This window comes from Cetorhinus maximus, chromosome 14 (genome assembly GCF_964194155.1).
Source record: "Cetorhinus maximus chromosome 14, sCetMax3.hap1.1, whole genome shotgun sequence".
Taxonomy (NCBI): Eukaryota; Metazoa; Chordata; class Chondrichthyes; order Lamniformes; family Cetorhinidae; genus Cetorhinus; species Cetorhinus maximus.
Window position 1 is genome coordinate 57,392,523 of NC_135892.1, and position 21,528 is coordinate 57,414,050.

The window sequence follows — 21,528 nt, forward strand, 5'->3', positions numbered from 1 at the left end:
TTGGCCAGCGTTCCAGGGGAGGACAAAGAAGACTCTTCAGAGACATTCTGAAGCTCTTCTTAAAGCACAGCAGTATTGACTTCAATGATTGTGAGGAATTTGCTACCAATCACTCAGAATGGTGATAACCTGTCCATCAAGCTACACCATGCCTCAAGTCTCAACACCTTAATGATGAGGCAGAGAGATGGCAGAGAAGGAAAGAAAAGGAATTAAATCTGCACTCTGGATCCCACTACCATCTGGGACGTTCTGCCCGATTTGCGCAAAGATCTGTGGGTTGAGAATCGACCTGTTCAGTCACATGAGGACCCAGGGCAGAAATTCACAACCTTGAGTAAACATCTTCCTTGAATTGAGGGAAAGCCATTTCTACTATAATATTTCCTTCCATACAAATTCCCCAACCCTATTTATGGCCAGCCCTTTGACCTTGCCACCGCCTTACTCCCTTGGATCAATCACAGATAAGGTTCTCCTGCTGCTGAAATCCTCACCTGTACCTTTGTTACTTCTGGGATTTTCCAATGAATTCCTGGCTGGCTTCCCATCTTCCAAAATTCTGCTGCCCTTATCCTAAACTCACACCAAATGCCATTCACCCATTACTCCTGTGCCTGCTGACCTGCGTGTTATGCTATGCCTCAATTTTTAAATTCTCATCCATGTTTTCAAATCCGTCCACGGCCTTGCTACTATCTATGTAACCTCCTCCAAGATATCTGCACTGCTCTAATTCTGGCCTGTTGACCATCCCTGATTTTAACTTTTCCACCATTGGTGGCCGTGCCTTCAGCTATCAAGATCCTAACAATGGAATTTCTTCCCTAAACCCCCTCCTCCTCACTCCCTTTCTTGTCTTCTTGAAGATGCTCCTTAAAACAAACTCCTCTGCCCTAATATCCCCTTATGTGGCTCGGTGTCAAATATTTTTTGATAACACTTCTGTGAAGTCCCTGAGGGCATTTCACTGTATTAAAGGTAATAATAAATGCAAGTTGTTGCATTTCAGATGGTACCAGTGAGACTGCTGATAAAGGGCTGAAATTCCTCTTTGACTGGAAAATGCCTATTTTTTTCTTTATGTAGTTTATCAGCCACTAGTTGAGTTTCATTCACATAAATCATGCTTCAAAGTCGTGATTTTGTAGGAGGGCTGTTAATGATGGAAAAATGGGCATTCACTCTTTTACTTAAAGAGGAATATCATTCCATGGAATATTTGTGTATGTACTTCATCAGATTTTAACCAAAATTTCTAAGTGACTGGGTGCACTCAAAGGTGAAAATGAAGCATGTCAAAAATATTTAGGCACTTAATATAGCACAAAACTCATTGGAAGGTGGAATACTTATTCTGTAATTTATTTAAAGCGTGAATGTTTGACCTTTTAATATCTGCACTATCCATTTCTTTACAACAACAATTTACTAGCGCCTTCCTGATAACAAACATCTTCACAGATTTGCTGTTGTTTGCATTTGCTGAATTAATTAAAAGTTTTTGTACTTTTTGTTGTGTGATGACTAAAATGTGTTTACTTGTTTGCACAGTGCACTTGCCATCTGGTGAAAAGATAACCTTCCTGGATACGCCAGGCCATGCTGCCTTTTCAGCAATGAGGGCCCGCGGTGCTAATGTGACTGACATTGTGATATTGGTGGTTGCTGCAGATGATGGGGTAATGAAGCAAACCATAGAATCAATTCAACATGCTAAAAATTTTAATGGTAAGTTCAAATGTTTAGAGTTTGTAGACCACAAAATTAGTTATATGTAATACATGTTTCAATTAATGTTTAGTTTTTTTTTCATTTGTTCTTGGGAAGTGGCTAATATCCAATGCTTCTAATTGCCTTGAGAAAGTGGTGTGATTTATTTTAGAATAAAAACAGAAATTACTGGACAAACTCAGCAGGCCTGGGAGCATCTGTGGAAAGAGAAACTTCAAGTCCATGTGACTCTTCTGCAGAGCAGACTCTCTCCACAGTTGTTGCCAGGCCTGCTGAGTTTTTCCAGCAGTTGCTTTTTTTTTTTCAGATTTCCAGCATCTGCAGTTTTTTGCTTTTGCTTTGGTTTCTTTTAGAGTTGTTTTTATAATTAAGAGGCTTGCTAAGTCCTTCAAAGGGCAGTAACAATCAATTACATAGTGTGGGTCTGGAGTCACATGCCAGCACACCTAGGCATAGTGGGTTTCCTTCCTTGACAAACAGTAGTGATTTTTTTCCATGACATGTGAGGTAACTGTTTCCTGGTGTCAGCCTAAAAATCACCAAAATTATTGCATTCAGTTTTACAATTTACTATGATGGAATTTAAGCTTAAATTTTGTGGGTTGCTGGTACCTTAAACGTTACATTACTATGCCTGCAGAAATATTGAAGAAGGGGATCACTTGGCAGTATTGTCAGTATATTCTTGTGAAAATCCCAAAGCCTACATATAATCTATCACAAAAAGAAATAAAAATCTCCGCTTCCTCCCTCAAAGACGTTTCTGTGGTACACTAATAGCTAGATGTCTACTAGCACTTTGCCAAAGTGGTCATTGATCATTAAGAATGTAAAAGCATAAGAAATAGGAGCAGCAGAAGGCCATTTGGCCTCTTGAGCCTGCCCTGCCTGTCAATAAGATCATGGATGACTTGATGTGGCCTTAACTCCACCTTCCTGCGTGTCCGCCATAACCCTTGACTCCCTTGGCAACCAAAAATCAATCTAACTCTGCCTTGAATATATTCAATGACCCAGCTTCCTTTGCTCACTGGGTGAGAGAACTCCAAACACTAACAATCCCCTGAGCGAAGAAATTGCTCCTCATCTCCATCTTAAATGGGAAATGCCTTATTTTGAAACAGTGCCCCCAGTTCTAGATTCAGCCACAAGAGGAAACATCCTCTCAGCATTTACCCTGTCAAGCCCCCTCAGAATCGTACGTGTTTCAATAAGATCATCTCTCATTCTTCGAAACTCCAATGTGCCATGTCCAGTAAAGGCATATCATATTAGAACCTTTAGTCAGTACTTTTAAAAATTGGACATAAACAAGCTGTTACAATGGCTATCACAATTCATGTATCTTTTGGATTACAGACAGTATGAAATCTCTGATGAATAGCTAATTAAGTATGGACTTAGATGAGGGCACCTCACAGCCATTCGTGGAAATCACACAACTCATTGTTTAAGGATGGGGCCAAAACCTAAAGACTATGGAGTTTCCGAACTGCCTGTTTGCATGTTTCATACTGGACAAAAGGGAAGATCAAAACTCAATAGCCACTATCAACTTCCCATTGTATCACAATGGCCTCCCCCATCCAAACTAGATTAGGTGGGCCTCAGAAGTATTAACCCAGCAGTCATGTGATCAAGAATAGTTTCAGGGACTGCACCTTTATTATCCCAGGACCCAGCAGATCCATGAGAACCATCAGTTGTCAGCCAGTCTGAGAATCCGACTCTGAAATTAGCCATAAGTCATCAAGCAGCCTGTTCCAGTTTTGAAGTTTATCTGAGAACCAACCTCCTAGATATTTGACTACAAGAAACCTCAACCTGCTGTGAACCCTTTTCTTTACAAGACCCTCACTTCAACTTTAAATCATTGAACACATTAAAGAAACCACAGACCTGCAACATGAGAGACTGGAAATCGTAAATCAGAGACTGAATTGACTGTAATCTGTAAAACCTGTATTTGTATCCAATCTTTGTGTGTGTGTGTGCATGTGTGAGACCGTGTGTGTGAGGTTCTGTTAATTCGGGGTAAGTGTGTGAGAATAAATAACATTTATGTTAAATTCTAAAAAGCTTGCTGCTGAATTATTTAATTAGAATACAGAGTCCTAGAGTAATAAAAGACACATATCTTTCCATACAAAACATACTGATTTCCGGTGATAAGAGAGCAAATACATTCTGTTCGTGACAAATGAGTATAGGCGCAACCTGTTTAAATTTCCTCATAGCACAACCTTTTTATCCCAGGAATCAGCCTAGTGAATCTTCTCTGCATTGCCTCCAATGCACATATGTTCATCCTTAAGTAAGGTGATCAAAACTGCACACCAATACTCTAGGTGTGGTCTCACCATTGCTCTGTGTAGTTGTCGCAAGACTTCACTACTTTTACATTCTATCCCCCTGGCAATAAAGGCAGTTTGATGCTTAATTACTTGTTGTACCTGCATGCTGACTTTTTGTGATTCATTTACAAGGACACCCAGGTGCCTCAGTAGCACAGCATTCTGCAATTTATCTCCATTTAATTAATACTCTGCTTTTCTATTCTTCCTGCCAAATTTTTGCCGACTCACTTAACCTATCAATATCCCTTTACAGACTCTTTGTATCCTCCTCACAACTTGCTTTCCTACCTATCTTCGCATCATCAACAAATGTGGCCACAATACAGTCAGTGCCTTCATCCAAGTCATTAATATAGATCATAAATAGTTGAGGCCTCAGCACTGATCCCTGCGACACTCCACCAGTTACAGTTTGCCAACCTGAAAATGATCCATTTATCCCAACTCTGTTTCCTGCTGTTAGCCAGCCCTCTATCCTTGCTAATATATCATCCGCCTTTCCCCCGCCCCACAACATATGCTCTTAACTTGTGTGGTAATACTATATGCTCTTATCTTGAGTAGTATTCTTCATGTATAACCAGCAACATGCCAAAATTCCTATTTGGGTTTTATCCATAACTTTTGGCCTTAAGCCGAGATTGCACACATATAGTGATTTATGACCAGTTTTGTGCCCTGAAGTCTGAACTGGTGTGATTTTGCCCAAATTTCCTGCAAGACTGTTGCAGTCATTAGAGAAAAGAGAATTTCATACCAACACTCTAGAATGGATTCAACTCTAGATTTCAGAGTTGAATGGATAACGTAATAATAATTAATAATAATGGATAAAGATTGTGATTATGTGATTCTGATCCTGTGACGTGATAACTTATTATAGTCCAGTCCCCAGGAATTTTTAATTTCTTATAATATACACCCATTAGTTCATTCCATCAATGATCGTTGTTGTATTTGCATTACTGCTACCAGATATTATCAGCATTGTCAATACTTGCATGTCCCATGATTTACAAAATTTAAAAAAATTATTGCATTTCATGTGGGAAATTTAGTGGTAGCTTTATTTACATTGGTTTCATAATAAGAAAGAACTTGCATTTATAGGCCTCCTTTCATGACATCGGGATTTTCCAGCTGATAAAGTACCTTCGAAGTGTAGTCTTTTTAAAGCATTCTTGGGATGTGGACATCACTGGCTAGGCCAGCATTTATTGCCCATCCCTAATTGCCCTTGAGAAGGTGATGGTGAGCTGCCTTCTTGAACCACTGCAGTCCATGTGGTGTAGTTACACCCACAATGCTGTTAGGGAGGGAGTCCCAGGATTTTGACCCAACGACAGTGAAGAAACAGCAATATAGTTCCAAGTTAGGATGGTGAGTGTCTTTTTTTCATTCATTCATGGGATGTAGGTGTCGCTGGCTAGGCCTGCATTTATTGCCCATCCCTAATTGCTTTTGAAAAGGCGGTTTGGAGGGGAACTTCCAGGTGGTGGTGTTCCCATGTGTCTGCTGCCCTTGTCCTTCTAGAGAGTAGCAGTTGTGGGTTTGGAAGGTGCTGTCCAAGGAGCCTTGGTGAGTTCCTGCAGTCAATATTATAATGTAGGGAAACCTGGCAGCCAATTTGTGCCCAACAAAGTCCCACAAACAGCAATGTGATAAATCACCTTTTAAATAACCTTTTTTCAGTGAGCTTTATTTAGGGATAAATCTTCGGCAGTCCCTCAGGATTGAGGATGACTTGCTTCCACTCTGGTTTGATGGGTTCTGAGATGGCCGATAAGTCCAATATGCGATCTGCAGACTCTGCCACATGTGGGTCAGGTGGTGCTTGAAGTGTTGAGTAGATAGGTTGTTTGGAGGTTTCTGTGCTCCGTCCAATACCTCGATTTTGCCTCTGCGCATTCCCGACAAAGTCTTTTTATGTGTTTGATGCTTTCCTGAATGGGCCTTCTCCATTTCATTGGTCACAAGCCAGGGTCTCCCATGAGTCGGTGGGGACGTTTGACCTCTTCAAGGATGCTTTGAGGACATCCATAAGCATTTCCGCCATTCGAGGAGTCTCCTGCTGCGACTGAGTTCCGAGTAAAGTAGTTGCTTTGGGAGTCTGGTGTCAGGCATACGAATGACGTGCCCTGCCCTGTGGACCTGGTTTTGAATAATTTAGCTCCTTGATTCTGGGCAAGTTGGCTTGGGAGAGGATGCTGCTGTTGAACCACCTTTCTTGCCACTGCATTTGGGGGATCTTGTGAAGGCACTACTGATGGTATTTCTCCAGTGCTTTAAGGTGGTGTAGGTTGTCCAAGTCTCCGAAGTATATAGAGCGTGGGGATCACTGCTGCCTGTAAACCATAAATTGTGTCCTAGGTTTGGGACCCTGGTCCTCAAATACTCTTTTCCTCAGGCAGCTGAAGGCTGAGCTGGCACATTGGAGGTGATGCTGAATTTTATCGTCTATGTCTACCTTCGAGAGGAGACTCCCAAGATATGGAAAATGGTCCACGTTTTCCAGGATCTTGCCATTAACCTTAATTGACAGGGGGAGGTATTTTGAGCGGGAGCTGGTTGGAAGATATTTAAAGTATCTCAGGTCAGTCTACTGCTCTTTCCCCACCACTGCAATGATTGAGAGACATCAGTCTCCTACTGAAGCTGTATCTTGCTACTGCTTCAACTGGTTTTACAGCTTCAGCCTGTTCCTGGCCACAGGACATATGCAGAAGACCATGCACAGACTCTGCTTATAGTAGGCCCTGACCCCCACATGTCTTGGAAACCCCTTGACGTTAGACCATGGCCCTACTCTGCGAGACCATGTGGTAGTTGCTATGCAACGACTACACCATGTTAAAAGATATCAGGCACAGGCATCTTCCACTTGTCCAAATGAAATCTGAAACCTGGAACATCAGGACCTTCACAGACAACCCAAACAGTGACAGACCTGAGTGCCTTACCCCCATTAATATTGGCAAGGGCACTTGTCTTTGAATAGTGCTGTTCCACCCGGAAGACTAAAGCGATAAAAGCAAAATACTGTGGATGCTGGAAATCTGAAACAAAAACAAAAATAGCTGGAAAAACTCAGCAGGTCTGACAGCATCTGTGGAGAGGAAGACAGAGTTAACATTTCGAGTCTGTATGACTCTTCATCAGAACTAAAACGATATACAGCTATGTCAGCCTGGTGACTTGAGAAATTTTTTTTCCCTGTTTTTCAAAATGAACAATTGCCGGGCTGATAAAATGGCTGCAACTGATCACATGCTCGTAGCTCTGGAAGATTCTAAATTGTTCCAGTGGTCAAAGGCTACCTCATCATCCTCCTGGAATGTGACTTGTATAAACATTCCAACTAAGCCAACACAAAGAATTCGTAGACGATAAATCTGCACCAGCCAGCTATGGACAAAGGTAGAGCTATTTGTGACTCCTACTCTCCAATGTTGTGCTTATGCCCCACCATTACCTGCTCCAAAACACAATGGGTTACAACCAGGCTGAATAGCTCAACCCAAAACCACCCTGTCACATGACCAAGACTTGAGCTGTTTTGAATTCCTTTAATTATACAGCTCTTCAATTTTATCTTTATTTGTGGTTTAACTTCTGAAGAGAACCGGACTGCAGGCTAGCAGCCTACCTTTAACCTCCATCTCTCTCCAAGTCTGATTTCCAGAAAGAACCCTGTATTTCGCCTACAGAGTGAACTAATACCCAGGATACAAAAATACTTTGCTGTACCTTCAATGGACTAAACTTGCAACTGAGTTCCTAAGACCAAGACCAGGAATTCTGCCAGACAAAGCCACCTAAAAGAACCTTCCTCGGACATTGATTCTGGACTCTGGACCCATGTGAAACCATAATTCTTATTTTTATCATGGTCTTTGCACTGAACCCCTTTCATTCTTTTATCCCTCTTTTATTGTATGAATGCAAAAAAGGAGCGGAGGTTGCAAACCCCCTTCCCACATTTTGTGTGTGTGAAATAAATTACCCCTCTTAATTTAATCTCGGGTTTGTTGTGGAGTTATTAATAGAGGATTGGGTAACTGCAAAACTGAAGGGTTGGGAAAATGTGTCACCAATTATAAAGGGGAAATCAAAAATCAAAAACACCTTTCCGTTTATGGGTGGATAGGAGGAGAAAAATCAGGGCTGTTTAAATTAACCCCCCTCCAATCCCTAACAGTGTCATGGATTTTTTTATTTCACTTGAGAGAACATATGGAGTCTCAGTTTTGTTGTAAGGTGTAGGGCATAGTTTGGTAGGTCTTATTAAGGTATTTGTAGTCTTAGGTAACTCAACAATATGTGTATAATTTCTAGTAGTTAATAAATACTTAGGTATAGTAAAGGTGCAAGCTAAGAGCATTCTCCATGCTTCTACACACGGCTCTGTACAACACTACACTAACCCCTAGGTCTGGTTCATGTGCTCTCTTACATCACTGTGTGGACGGCACTGTAGTCAGTCCCACATTAATCATTTATGTGCCAGACCCTTATACTACAAGTTTAATGCCTCATCCAAAAGGATGGCTCTCCATCAATCCTGTGCTGAAGTGTTAGCTTGGAATGTGCACTCAACTCTCTGGAGTGGAGTTTCAATAATATGAAGACTGTCTCATGACAATTTACAGATAAGCATAAGGAAAAATGAACATTGAGCTAGGAAGGAAGGTTAGCAGAGATTTCTACAAGCCCGACTGAAGAAATGGGTTTTGAGGAAATTTTTAAAGGAGCTGAAAGGAATGAGAGACAACAATGTTTGAGATCAAAATTACAGTTGGATCCAAAAGGCTTACACCAACGGTGAAGCAAAAGGAGGGGAAAATGAACAAAAAGACAGAGAAAGATGAATGAAGTATTCAAAGGGAATGTAGGATATTAAAGTCCTTGGATTTTGGCCAAGTAACCCTTTGACTCTTCAGTTCCAAATGATTCAGTATGAAATATATTAGTGATTATATATTTTTTTCTGCAAAAGTAAGACTTGATATGTTACAATATCTGAGCAGTAGTTAACAAGGTGCAGTTGTGAGCTACATTACCCGTTGTCCTGGGTCGAAGGTTTTGATCTCCATGAGTCTATGTCTGCGGCCCATGCCCCAGGCACCTACATCTGGTTTGTGTGATGCGTGTAGGATACTTTCATCAGCCCATCCCTTCCTTGGCTACGTCTCCTCAATGGTTCCAAGCCACTGGCCGAATATCTCTATACACTCTGGGCTCAACAACTACAACATGAGGTTTCCTGATGCCTTTGCATCATCACCTGTTGTCCGTGACAGTAGGCAAAATGTGCAAGTGGATCCAATGTAGTGTTTTAGAAACTCTTTTGTTGAATACAATAAAACTCACTGATACTGAAAGCTGTTTGTGCCACGTATCATTTTCCATGTAACTGAATGGAACAATTCCAGTTATAATGAAATTAGCAAATCTGTTTATTAACATTGCATTATTAACCCACCCGTGCCCCCCAACCATACAGATCATTTGATTCTTTATATATAGCATTGCACAGTCTGTTTCAGATCAAGCTGAAATGGGTCTAGTATATTCATTAATTTGCTCGGTACCAATTTGAAGTGCAACTCTTTCAATCACCTGATTCTGGATCTAGTGACATTCTACTGCAGTTAACTAAACTTAACTGAAAAAAGGTTCCATTTTTAGTCAGTGTAAATGAATAAGGGGTTATGGAAACTGATGGTCCAAAAATAGGTAATAATGAAAATGTTTTATTCGTAGATTTCCAAATATCTTTGAATATCGCACCATATTATTTATTCCCATCTAATTTTAACTGTTCTCGTTGCAGTTCCGATAATTCTGGCAATAAATAAGTGTGACAAGCCAGAAGCAAATCATGAAAAAGTAAAGAAAGAATTGTTAGCCTATGATGTGATTTGTGAAGAATATGGTGGTGATGTTCAGTCCATAAATGTTTCAGCCCTCAAGGTAATTCTTTTCAATGGCATCCTTCATTTGCTCCAGCTGAATGTTGTAACTTTATCACATCTACCACACTTGTTCAAACATGTTCCACCTGCCAGCATTGGGTTCCTTAGTGCTACACAGTCAAAAAGGACAAAAAAAAAGACTGACAACCAAGTCATTTACTCAGAACTACTCACTGTTGAACCAGCCATTTGCAGTCAATGAAAGCAGTCTGGGAAGAATTAACATCTAGTTTGATTTTTTTAAATCTCATCTCTTTCCTCCTTAAAACTCTGCTCAGTAGCTTTCCAGACAGCATGATTGAAATTAAGAACTCTCCATCTGCAGAATATGTGCCTCGACCCTACCATTTTGTCACTAACATGCTGTGTCATCTTATTATTGTCTTTTAATTAGGCAAAGCTAGTGAAACAGTTTAGAGTAAGAGGATAAATCCCATTTATTTGCCTATTACTCAAACAATGTATCATCCATTGCTATGAAATAACCCATTCTTGTAAACATGAGAGTACGTATTTCCAATTCTGGCACAACTAGTTTAGTTTATATGCTTATAACAATAATAGACTGTTCCTTTGAAAGGTAAAATGGAAGCATTTTGGATTTCTGGAATTGTATATGCTTTGGAACTGTGTCTGTAAGTTGTAATATAATGTAAACATTTCTTAGGGAGACAATTTGATGGCTTTGGCTGAGGCTACTATTGCTCTGTCGGAAGTGCTGGAGTTGAAAGCAGATTGTACAGGACCTGTTGAGGGTACTGTTATTGAATGTCGGAATGATAAAGGAAAAGGGTGAGTAAGTTAATGATACACTTACTGTCTTTGTAAGTTGGTAATGTACTTCCTAAAACATCATAAATAAAAGTTGGCCAAATTGGAGCATTAATATTTTGTAACATATTAGTAAAGAAAAAATTGAGTCTTTGATTTTTCAGCACTATATCCAAGATTGATATGTATATAAATTGTTCTCTTAAATACGCTGTATAATAATACTTTTACTTACCGTATATTTGCAATGAATTTTCATATCAAGTAAATCACTGCCTCACCATTAAGTTCCTCAAATAATTTAAACCTAATCCAGACAGCATGTAGTGATGGGATGTAAGTTCATTTCCAAAATCCTCCTGTTTTTAAGGTGCCCAACCTCATGAGTTGGTGTTGCGTGGAGGCCAGACACATCCCTAAAAAGCAGCACTGAGACGGGAGAAAGAATTACATCGAGCTGTGTTTTCTCACCTCTCAGAAAATTGTTTTGAAGCGATTGAAGCTTGGAATAGATTGCCTTCTAAGCTGTAGATGGACATTCATTAAAGAAATCTTAACTCCGCTAATTGTTGGGCATTGGAATACTTAATACTTATATGCTTGGGACTTGAAAATTAATTTTACTTCTGATAATGGCCAAAATTTTCTCTGTCGTTCATCCGGATCCGGAGAGGGTATGAGGTAATAGTGGGTGGACTCTTAACTTCTTTAAAGATTTTCTGAGTCCTGAACTTGTTGGTTATGCCTGTATGATGTTACCAGATGTGGCCAATTAGGAGGTTGCCTCCGGGAGCATCATCTAATTAAGAGCGGCGGGCAGAACATGCACCAGACTGGTGAGTGGGAGTTCCTGCAGCATAGTTTTGCCGACAGCCCCACCAGGTGAGGTGGGCGCTGTTGCGGCAGGCAGAACACAAAGGCGCTTCAAGGTGTCAGAAAATTTAAAAATTATTTGTGGCTACAGCTGCCAAGCCATCATTGTGGATGGGGACCAGACGCTCTGTGGTCCTGTGGCAGAAGTGGCACCAGGAGAGGGAGGGATAAATACAAGAGGCTTTGCTGGCCCCTGCCAGCTGCCAGGAAATATTCTCCAGGGATGGGCTTCGCCTGCAGCTTAGGCCTGTCTGCTGCCAGGAAGATCCAGGCAGCATCTCTAATCTGGCCTCAAGTGGCCAGTTATTAGGCATTGATTGGCCACCCAACACTGGCGTCTGGGTAGCTGCTTCCATTGTTCACCTGCCTCCATCAAAATTAGCTGGAGGCGGGAGCACATTGGGTGGCTGACCCAATGTGCCATTGACACATGTGGTCCCACGTCTGCGACCAAAGCCACCCCTTCGCGGCTGGTAAGATTGTGCCCAGCAATTTTTAACAAGAAAACATTTTGCCCCACCAATCTTTCCAAGTTAGATATCAGATTGAACATTTTCTGGCTTATGGAAGTGAATTGATTTTGCTACAGTAGGGTAGCTTCCAGCATTATCCAGGATTGGAGTCAAACATGTTTTGCATAGTGGCGTACTTTGGACCAGTCAAAATCCTGAAAATCTGACCTCACTAAATCGGTTTTCCTGAGGTCTAGGGAAGGGAAAAGCAGGCAAGAGTCCAGCTTTTTTTCATCATAATCCAGGCCTTTGTTGAATCTATAGATATCAGATGAGGATAGGAATTAATTTAGCTGAGATACCCCTCTGTGTCAACTAACCTGCCATCACTCTGAAGGTTCACACCTGACTGATAATGGCTATTTGAATTAGGTACTGAAACATAACTGATATCCGTGGAAATGTAACAGCAAGGATTCAACACCTCCAGGAGAGGAAGCTGGGGAGAAAATTGGCAGTATAAAACTGGCAAGAGGAAACATTGCTAGCAACTCACCACAGACCAGATTAGCTAACTATGTCGAAGAGCTTAGATGGGTGAATACCATTTAGAGGTTTAATTTCTGATCCTTGGAAATTCCCTGGATTTGTCTTGTGATAAAGATCATGTTATACCACTGGGAGTGTATTGTATTTAAATGTTCTTGAAAACCAAGCCAAAGGTTTATAAGTCATTAGTACTTTCAATTTTTTGAGGAGCTGTGAGGCATTGATGTAAAACAGACACCATTGAAATGACTTGACATGTCTTCTGCAAGCAATTCTGTGCATCTAATGTCAAGTCTAGATCGTTAACCTAGAAATCCTATGAAAAGGCAATACAAAGTGTTGTCAAAGTGATCTTTTGAATGACAAAATTTCGAAGTTTCGAAAACATATTTTGGCTAAAAATGGTCAATATTTTTAGTTGGCAAAAATAAACTGTATAAAATACTTTGGAAAAACGAGTTGAAGGCATACTATGTCCTCAGTGATGATTAGAAGGACATGGCAATGGATAAACCTCGAAGATGAACCATCTCCTGGTTTATCCATTTCTGTGTTGTCCTAGTCATCAGTGCAGCATTACTTGCCTTGAGGTTCTCACTCTGTGCAGGTTGAGCAGCAATCCAAAAAATGGCAACATCTCAATTTCTGTGCCAGTCACATTATTGTACATAGTGAGGGAAAACCTATGAGCATTGGGTTCAGCAGACCAAATAGTGCATAAGAAGGCTTGATAATTTTTTGATGATCCAATCATCTTTGAAGAGATAACCAGTTATATATTGTCAGCCGTTACTTAGTGATTGCTTTGTCACTTCTGAGTCAGAAGGTCGTGAGTTCAAGTCCCACTCTAGTAACTTGAGCAATAAAATCTAAGCTGACACTTCAGTGCAGTATCGAGGGAGTGCTGCACTGTTGGAAGTGCAAGCTTTCAGATAAGACACAGTTATCCCATGGCACAATTTCAAAGAAGGCAGAGGGTTTTTCCCTGCTGTCCAAGCCAATATTTATTCCTATACCAACATCACTAAAAACAAATTATGTAGTCATTATCATGTTGCTATTTGTGGGACCAGCTTTAGGACAAATTGGCTGCAACCTTCCCTGCATTACAACAATGACCATACTTCAAAAATACTTAATTGGCTGTGAAGTGCTTTGAGATGACCTATCGTCATCAAAAGTACTGTATAAATGAAAATATTTCTTTCCTATCCATTACTGGAAATTTATTAAACAGGACTAAATACCTTTCTTTTGATAGACCAGTCACCACAGCTATTATCCAACGTGGAACCTTAACGAAAGGTTGTGTGCTGGTGGCAGGGAAGAGCTGGGCTAAGGTACGGTTAATGTTTGATGAGAATAATAAGCCAATGAAAACTGCTGGACCAAGTACCCCAGTGGAGATAGTTGGTTGGAAGGAACTTCCATCTGCTGGAGATGAAATTCTTGAAGTGGAATCAGAGGTATGGAATTCTAATATTGTGTACAGTAAATGATGGTTGCTATTGCAATTCATAATCTGATGTCAGTGGCCACATCAAAATATCAAGTCTCTTACAGCTCTTTGGTTCAAAATGAATGATGCATATATCCTGTGAGCCATTACACAAGGACATGCTCATATGAAATATATAAACAAAAGTGCTTAAATGCGATAGGCTAGATCCCTGCATTTAATCTGATCACTGTGAACATTTTTGCAGTAGATATGTGGGAGCATCTATCGGTATTGAGAGTGTCATTTTTATCCAGCAAGTCAAAATAGTTGAAAGGGATGGATCTTAGTTCTTGTAATATGTCTACTCTCACAATAGATTAAGACTTCTTAGAATAGGTTTATTGTTCTCCTATGTGTGCCTCTTGTACAGTTATCTGCTAAAACATGATTCGCTTTTCTAATTGGCCTTCTTGGCTGTGCAGCAAAGGGCCAGAGAAGTTTTAGATTGGAGGAAGTATGTTGAGACACAAGAAAAAAATAAAGACGACTTTGAGGTGATTGAAGCAAAACAGAAGGAACACTATGAGACATACAAAAAGGAGCGGGAGAGCTTTAGTAGCATGAACTGGAGACAAAGAAAATCGGCTATGTACAAGGCCAATAAACATCTCATGGCAACAAGGCCTAAAGAGAGGACTGAGATAGATGAGCATTCACTTCCAATAATAGTAAAAGGTAAATGGATATGTGCTAATATGTTGTTCTGTGCTATGCCCCCACCATCCACCGCCCCCACTCCCATCATCCACCATAACCTGGGGGTTATAGCCATATATAATCCTATACACCATCTTGCACTGCAGCTCTGGGTCCAAAACTACCGATAGTGGAGCTGTATGTGATCTTGAAGGCATTGACTTCTCATTAAAGTATGAGTGTCGTCTGACACCTTGCCCGAGTGTCATGTGTGGATGATCCTCTATAGTGAATGTTGGCAGACTATTGAGTACTGCTGGTATTGCAGCCAAGTCTAATCATGTCCTTGTCCAACACCTGTGTATACTTCCAGAAGAGGGGGTTCCAAAGTCCTCAATATTTTTTCCTCCTTAATCCAAGGCCAGTTATTGCAGCCCCACCATAATCCCAGTTAGATGGGGATAGCACTTGCAGCCTTCCTCACCTGTATAACCTAACTTCTCATTGGGTGAACTTAATGATAATGATGTGCTTCACTGGTGCAGTATAATCATGTTGGATTCTTGATTGCTTTAAATTCTGCATATTGTGCATTGTTGGCATTTTTCCTCCCAGAAGGCTCAAAGGATGGATGGGCTATTAGGCCACTATCACACAGTCTCAATCCATCTGATGTCAGATGAAGCTAGGGTTTGTTCTGGAGATGGGGAATATTTTTCTTTCCTTTTTGCTTCATCCATTGTTAGCATGTTGTACTGTCTTGGTTATAAATGCAAGCTTAGAAGCATAAACTGAAATGGTGATTAAATATTTTAAAGGTGTATTTTGTTCCCCTTTAGGTGATGTTGATGGCTCTGTAGAAGCCATTCTAAATATCCTAGATGGTTATGATGCTGATGAACAATGTAAACTCAAACTGGTTCATTTTGGTGTTGGCGATATCAGTGAAAATGATATTGTTTCAGCAGAGATTTTTTCAGGTAAGAGTTCCATTTTGATTTCTATTAATAAATTTAATTAGTTTTCACCTGCTATTTCTCCTGTAATCACAGTGTAGCTGAGGTGTTATGCTGGAGATTTTCTTCCCCAGTTTTTGCCTTATACCTCATAGGAAATGTAAAAAATTGGTGATTCTCTGATTTTGCACCATGCACCCCACCCCAGGACACCCAGTTGGAAAGCAAAAGACAGATCCCACTTAGCCAGGTTTACGTTGATTTCTGGAACATTTATAGAACTGTAATTCTTTTAAAATCAGATTGTACATCTGTGTAAGATGTCATTGGGGTTATGCAATGATGTCCTGACTGTAGAGGGCCAGAAACGTGTATGGAGGAAAGTGATGCTATGGTTATTGCTCTATCCTCTTTATTAACAGGACCTAAGTTCAATTCCAGCCTGGATTGGTGGAGTGAAAATTGATGAAAGATTAATAACCTTAGGCATAACAATGCTGAGAAAGAAAAATGTTAACTTCACTGAGTTATATAAAGCATGAAATTACATAAATAAAATGAACCCAGAATATTACTGTTAAGGTTAGTCATATAGTAGATTAACAACACAAATTTTAAATGAGTGAACAGTAACATTGAAAACAAATCTTAGAAAAAATCGTTATTCAAAGGATAATTTACATTTGATAAGACTTACCAGGTGGATGGTGGAATCGAAGACACTTGTGGAGTTCAGGCTGCAACTGGAAGCTAGGTTGAGGGAATTAGAACATTAGAGGGCTGAACACCCCTCCTTTCTTCCTATCTACCTGCTATATAAAACACAATACCCCCCACTCTAAATTGCCCAAACCCTCCCTGCCATAACCCCAGACTTAGCTTGCTCCGGGATCCATACGCCTTCTCCTTGGGCCTGCTTGCAGTCCTGGCAGCACCCACCAATACGCTCTTGGCGCTGTTGGGACTGATGGAGCTGCTGGCAGCTCCCAAGGGCGGAACCTCCTCCCCAGTGAGAGGCAAGAGTCCCACAACTGCTACAACTTAGTCTGCCTGCAGTGCCTTATGGCTGCCAGGCGGGCTGGCGAGGAGTAGGTCAGCTCCAAACCAGTTTTGCTTCTAGGGTTGGGGGCGGCATTCCGCCTGCCCCCTGTAATATGCTGCCCAAGGTATTCAATTCCCTAAACAAATCCATTCACACTGTAGCCAATTTGATAAAAATAATGCTTCTTTCATTACAAACACTTAATTATTGCTCTATCAGCTTATATGTGAATGGGAGCAAGGCTTCTGCTTGGGGTGTAGATGTCCGTAGACATCAGTTTTTATATCTTTTGCATGAAGCAGTTTAGCAAGTCTTGACTGTTATTTGTTTCCTTTGATGGCAAAGACCTAATGCAAGCTACTGACTGACCAAGCAGTCAATATAGAAATGGACAGCTGACTGCATTCTGCACTGTTTTTATCTAATAAGCAACTATATCTTGATGTATTTTTAAAAAATTATTCATTCATTGGATGTGGGTGTCACTGACAAGGCCAGCAATTATTGCCTATTTCTAATTGCCTTTGAGAATGTGGTGGTGAGCTGCCTTCTTGAAAAGCTGCAGTCTGTGTGGTGAGCGTACTCCCACAGTGCTCTTAGGGAAGAGGTTCCAGGATTTTAACTAAGCGATGATGAAGGAACAATGATATAGTTCCAAGTCTGGTTGGTGCGTGACTTAGAAGGGAACCTGGAAGTGGTGTTCCCATGCGTCTGCTGTCTTTGTCTTTCTAGGTGATGAGTTTGGGAGGTGCTATCAAAAATGCTTCAGCAAGTTGCTGCTGTACATCTTGTACACCTCTTAACCCGGTACTGATTGATAGTATTTGAAAGCTGACAAAAGGATTAATCCTCTCAAATTTGAGTATTGCACACCATAATGTCTTATGGAAATCTGCCAAAGGTTATCAGGGATATGCAGATAACTCCAAAATACTTTGATATATTCTCTTGGTGTATGAAGATGTTTACTGAAGGACAGTTGCTTACTTCCTGTGTAGAATTCCTTATTTGTATGCTCTGCATCCTCCATATACCATGATTCCACCAGCCATTCTTTTAGATCTTGCAGGAATTTGTAGATGGTGATGAGTAGTTATTGGCTTTATACAATGGAATGGGAGACTATTTATAGCACCACCTATCTGTAGTGCAAAAATATTATATGTGCATGCTGAGTGGTTTCCCCTGAACCCATTAAGCTTGCTTTTACTTTTATGATGTGTAGAGAATTCAAATCATTTGAGGAAGGAAGATGATCCTATAAAGTAGGTAATTTATCATTGTTGAAGCAGAATAAAGGGAGATTTATTTTGCATTTGGGCATGCTATATCTAACTTGGGAGTGACTGACATTGCCTGGCAAAAATCTTTCATTTCCCATCGCTGAAATCCTCCTGATTTTTTTGATGCTTATTGCAGTAATGCTTGTGTCATGCATGGATGAATCCTGTGGTTTAAGTTTTTATATTGTCCAAGAAAGTTCATAGTACCAAAAATACTCCTTAGTGGAATCAATACTGAATTCATTTATATCAGGTTTGTCCAACCATTTTACTTGGGGAGCCACATTTCAAGATTTCTCTTGCTTGGGGAGTGTTCTGCAAGTTTTGGGAAGAAAAGGAAACAGGCTCAGAGGAATGGAAATTTTTCTTGCTGTTACTTCAGACAACAAAAATCTGCATCTCTATGAACAAGCTACAGATGAATAGACTAACTTTATCACCTTATCTACTCCGCACCATATTGAGCACTGATTCAGTAAGATACTTTGCATTCACTTGATGTAGCACCATGTGGTATCCCAGACCTGATACCCGTCTGTCAGGAGTGATCCTGATTTTGTATTCTTGTGCAGCCTTTTTGCGTGAGGGAACACTTTTTTCCTCACTCGCAGGGGCCGGTGTACACGTTTTGGGAAGAAAAGGGAAGAGAATCAGGTGGGTGGAAATTTATCCTGCTACGAATCCAAATAAAAATCTGCACCTTTATGAATAGGCTTCAAATGAGAAGACCAGTTTATCACCTTACCTTCTTCACCCATTATGCACTGATTCACTGAGCCATCTGTCCTTGTTTTTGCCTGCACAAGAAGTCAGTGCCTGCCTTGCCACTTGATGTAGCGCCGTGGAGTATCCCAAACCTGATGCCTGTCTGCCTGTCAGGAGTGATCCTGATTTTGTATTCTTGTCCATCCTCTTCGCATGAGGGATCACATTTCCATTCTTTCCTCAATCATGTGGGGCCCCGTACGCAAGTTCTGGGAGGAAAGGAAAACAACCAAGTGATTTGAAATTTATCTCGAGCAACCGAAATCTGCACCTTTATGAGCAAGGTTTACATGAGAAGACTACCTTTTCCTTTTACCTTTTCCACAGCACAGTGAGCGCGGATTCAGTGAGACACCTGGCATTGCTTTTGCTTGCAAGAAGTCAATATCTGCCTGTGCACTTGAGGTGCTGATGCATTCCGGATAGATGTCCGCCTATCAGCAGTGATTTTGATTTTGATTTGATGGTTTTCATTCTTGAGAAAACCTGCTTGCAGCACTAAGTGCTGCCAAACAATGCCAAGAAGTGACGGGCATGCCTTGACAGGTTTGCGTAAGAATCAGAGGGAACATAATACCTGTGAAATGTCAGAAGGTCATGCAAAAGCTGTCTTCGGGACACTGTCATTCTGCATCTCAATTAGCTCCACCTGGAACACATCAGGGGCATTAGTTCCAAATGGAGCTGCAAACAGCTTCATCTCATCGCAGTGTCCCCTGAAATCCCTCTTTTGACTATTGCTTCGGCTATCAAGAAGCTGACCTTGGTCAATCTTTGAACTCTGGTTTGCAGCCTTGAAGAGAGATTGTTGCTTGATGATAATTTGCTTCAGTGAATTCACTCGGTCGATTCTGACCTGACTCCCGGGGCTGTGAAAACTGCCAGCATGTTTTCTAAATGTAATGTCGTTTGATATTGCACTACTTGAAAACAGCTATCTTCTCCTGACATATCAGGCACATTATGGACCTGTTGTTCTCAATAATGAAGAAGTCATCAGCCCAGGAACCTTTGAAGATGCAAACCAAAAGCTAAAAGCTACTGCGGATGCTGGAAATCCAAAACAAAAACAGAATTACCTGGAAAAACTGAGCAGGTCTGGCAGCATCGGTGGAGAAGAAATCAGTTAACGTTTCGAGTCCTCATGACCCTTCGGCAGAACCCGAAGGGTCATGAGGACTCGAAACGTTAACTGATTTCTTCTCCACCGATGCTGCCAGACCTGCTCAGTTTTTCCAGGTAATTCTGTTTTTGTTACCTTTGAAGATGCGGCTTTCCAAGTCAGTTCTCCTTTCCTTGCTTGCAGGGAGTCCTGAGGGGCTCGCCATTGTTAATCGCTAAGTGTTGTGGGTGATGAATGATGGTAATCTCCAGTCCTGGAGTAGAAATGTTGCTTTTCTAAATCGCTTTTCCGACCTGCAAGCAAGTAAGCGCAAGTGAAACGAGCTCTGCCTGTAACGGGTAGGAAAAGATACAACATTATAAACAACGATAAAGTTCTCAGTAGTCCATCACCTCCCTCTTAAAGATAGCAATGGCAGGGACTGAAGTCCAACCGCTCGGCCTGAACTCTGTGTGATGCCCAAGGCCCAGAATTATATAGATAACATGACAACAGATTTACATCATGAAATGTTTCAAGAACAAATAAGAATAAAACATGTAAGTTTCACTTGACCTATCAAACTTAGTGTGTGACTATCTATAGACATTAAAAATCATATGTACTTCCTAAATCCGTCCATTTAATTGGTTCAGATCCTTTTGAAAGATGGAGTTTCTTCCTTATCCAACCTGGTGGAGCATGAACTCAACCATCAACACCCCCACCCCCCCCCTCCCCATCCCCAAATAAATCATTTTTTAATCTCTCTGCTGCAGAGAATGTGTACACACATTATTGAGAACTGATTGTTGAGAACCATTTACTCTCACCTTTCCAATTGACGTAGAAATCTGGGGTAGGATAGGGGATAGTTGTATAATTATTTGTACCTCTGCCATTGCAAGCCATGTGTGGAATATGACTTGAAGAAAAACAACACTTCTTGGATTTTTAGGTCTGGTGTATGGTTTTAATGTAAATGCCAGCAAAGAAGTACAACAGATGGCTACCAAGAAAGGAGTAAAAATCAAATTGCACAGGATTATCTACAAACTTATTGATGACCTCAAGGATGAACTGAGTGGCAAGTTGCCAGCAGCACTTGAAGAAAATATAATAGGTATGTTTTGTGTCTCAAAATGATTGGATATTCTTTGTCAGATGCAGCATTTTAAACTCACTTGTTTGTATACATGTTGTAAATGTGACCTTATGTATGGCTGATTTTTAACTAACTAAGATGTGTATTTAACAAGAAGCAGTTTTCACTGTTCATTAATACTGTTTGTTTCACTTTCAGGAACGGCGTCTGTGTTGGCACTCTTCCACGTGACAGTAGGAAAAGAGAAGATTCCTGTAGCAGGGTGCAGAGTGCAGAAGGGTCAATTGCACAGAAAGATGAAGTTTAAGCTCATTCGTGATGGACATATTTTGTGGAGAGGCATGTTTTCCTCTTGTACAGTTCTGTGTATTATAACATACAAAACTGCTACTATAGAATCAATATCTTGCTATTTCAGACAAAAGCA

General features: G+C 40.7%; 1 protein-coding gene across 6 annotated transcripts in view; it reads left to right on the forward strand.

Annotated features, from left to right (window-relative positions):
- Positions 1-21,528, forward strand: part of mtif2 (mitochondrial translational initiation factor 2) — a 68,975-nt gene that overhangs the window by 45,389 nt on the left and 2,058 nt on the right. For 5 of the 6 annotated variants that reach the window (XM_078556939.1, XM_078556940.1, XM_078556938.1 and 2 more), the window contains exons 6-13: positions 1,555-1,731; positions 9,925-10,064; positions 10,734-10,858; positions 13,973-14,177; positions 14,635-14,887; positions 15,688-15,828; positions 20,955-21,119; positions 21,300-21,440. In XM_078556939.1, coding sequence (XP_078413065.1) covers positions 1,555-1,731; positions 9,925-10,064; positions 10,734-10,858; positions 13,973-14,177; positions 14,635-14,887; positions 15,688-15,828; positions 20,955-21,119; positions 21,300-21,440 — 1,347 coding nt within the window. The remainder of the gene's footprint in view (positions 1-1,554; positions 1,732-9,924; positions 10,065-10,733; positions 10,859-13,972; positions 14,178-14,634; positions 14,888-15,687; positions 15,829-20,954; positions 21,120-21,299; positions 21,441-21,528) is intronic. The other variant, XM_078556943.1, reaches the window with a different exon arrangement.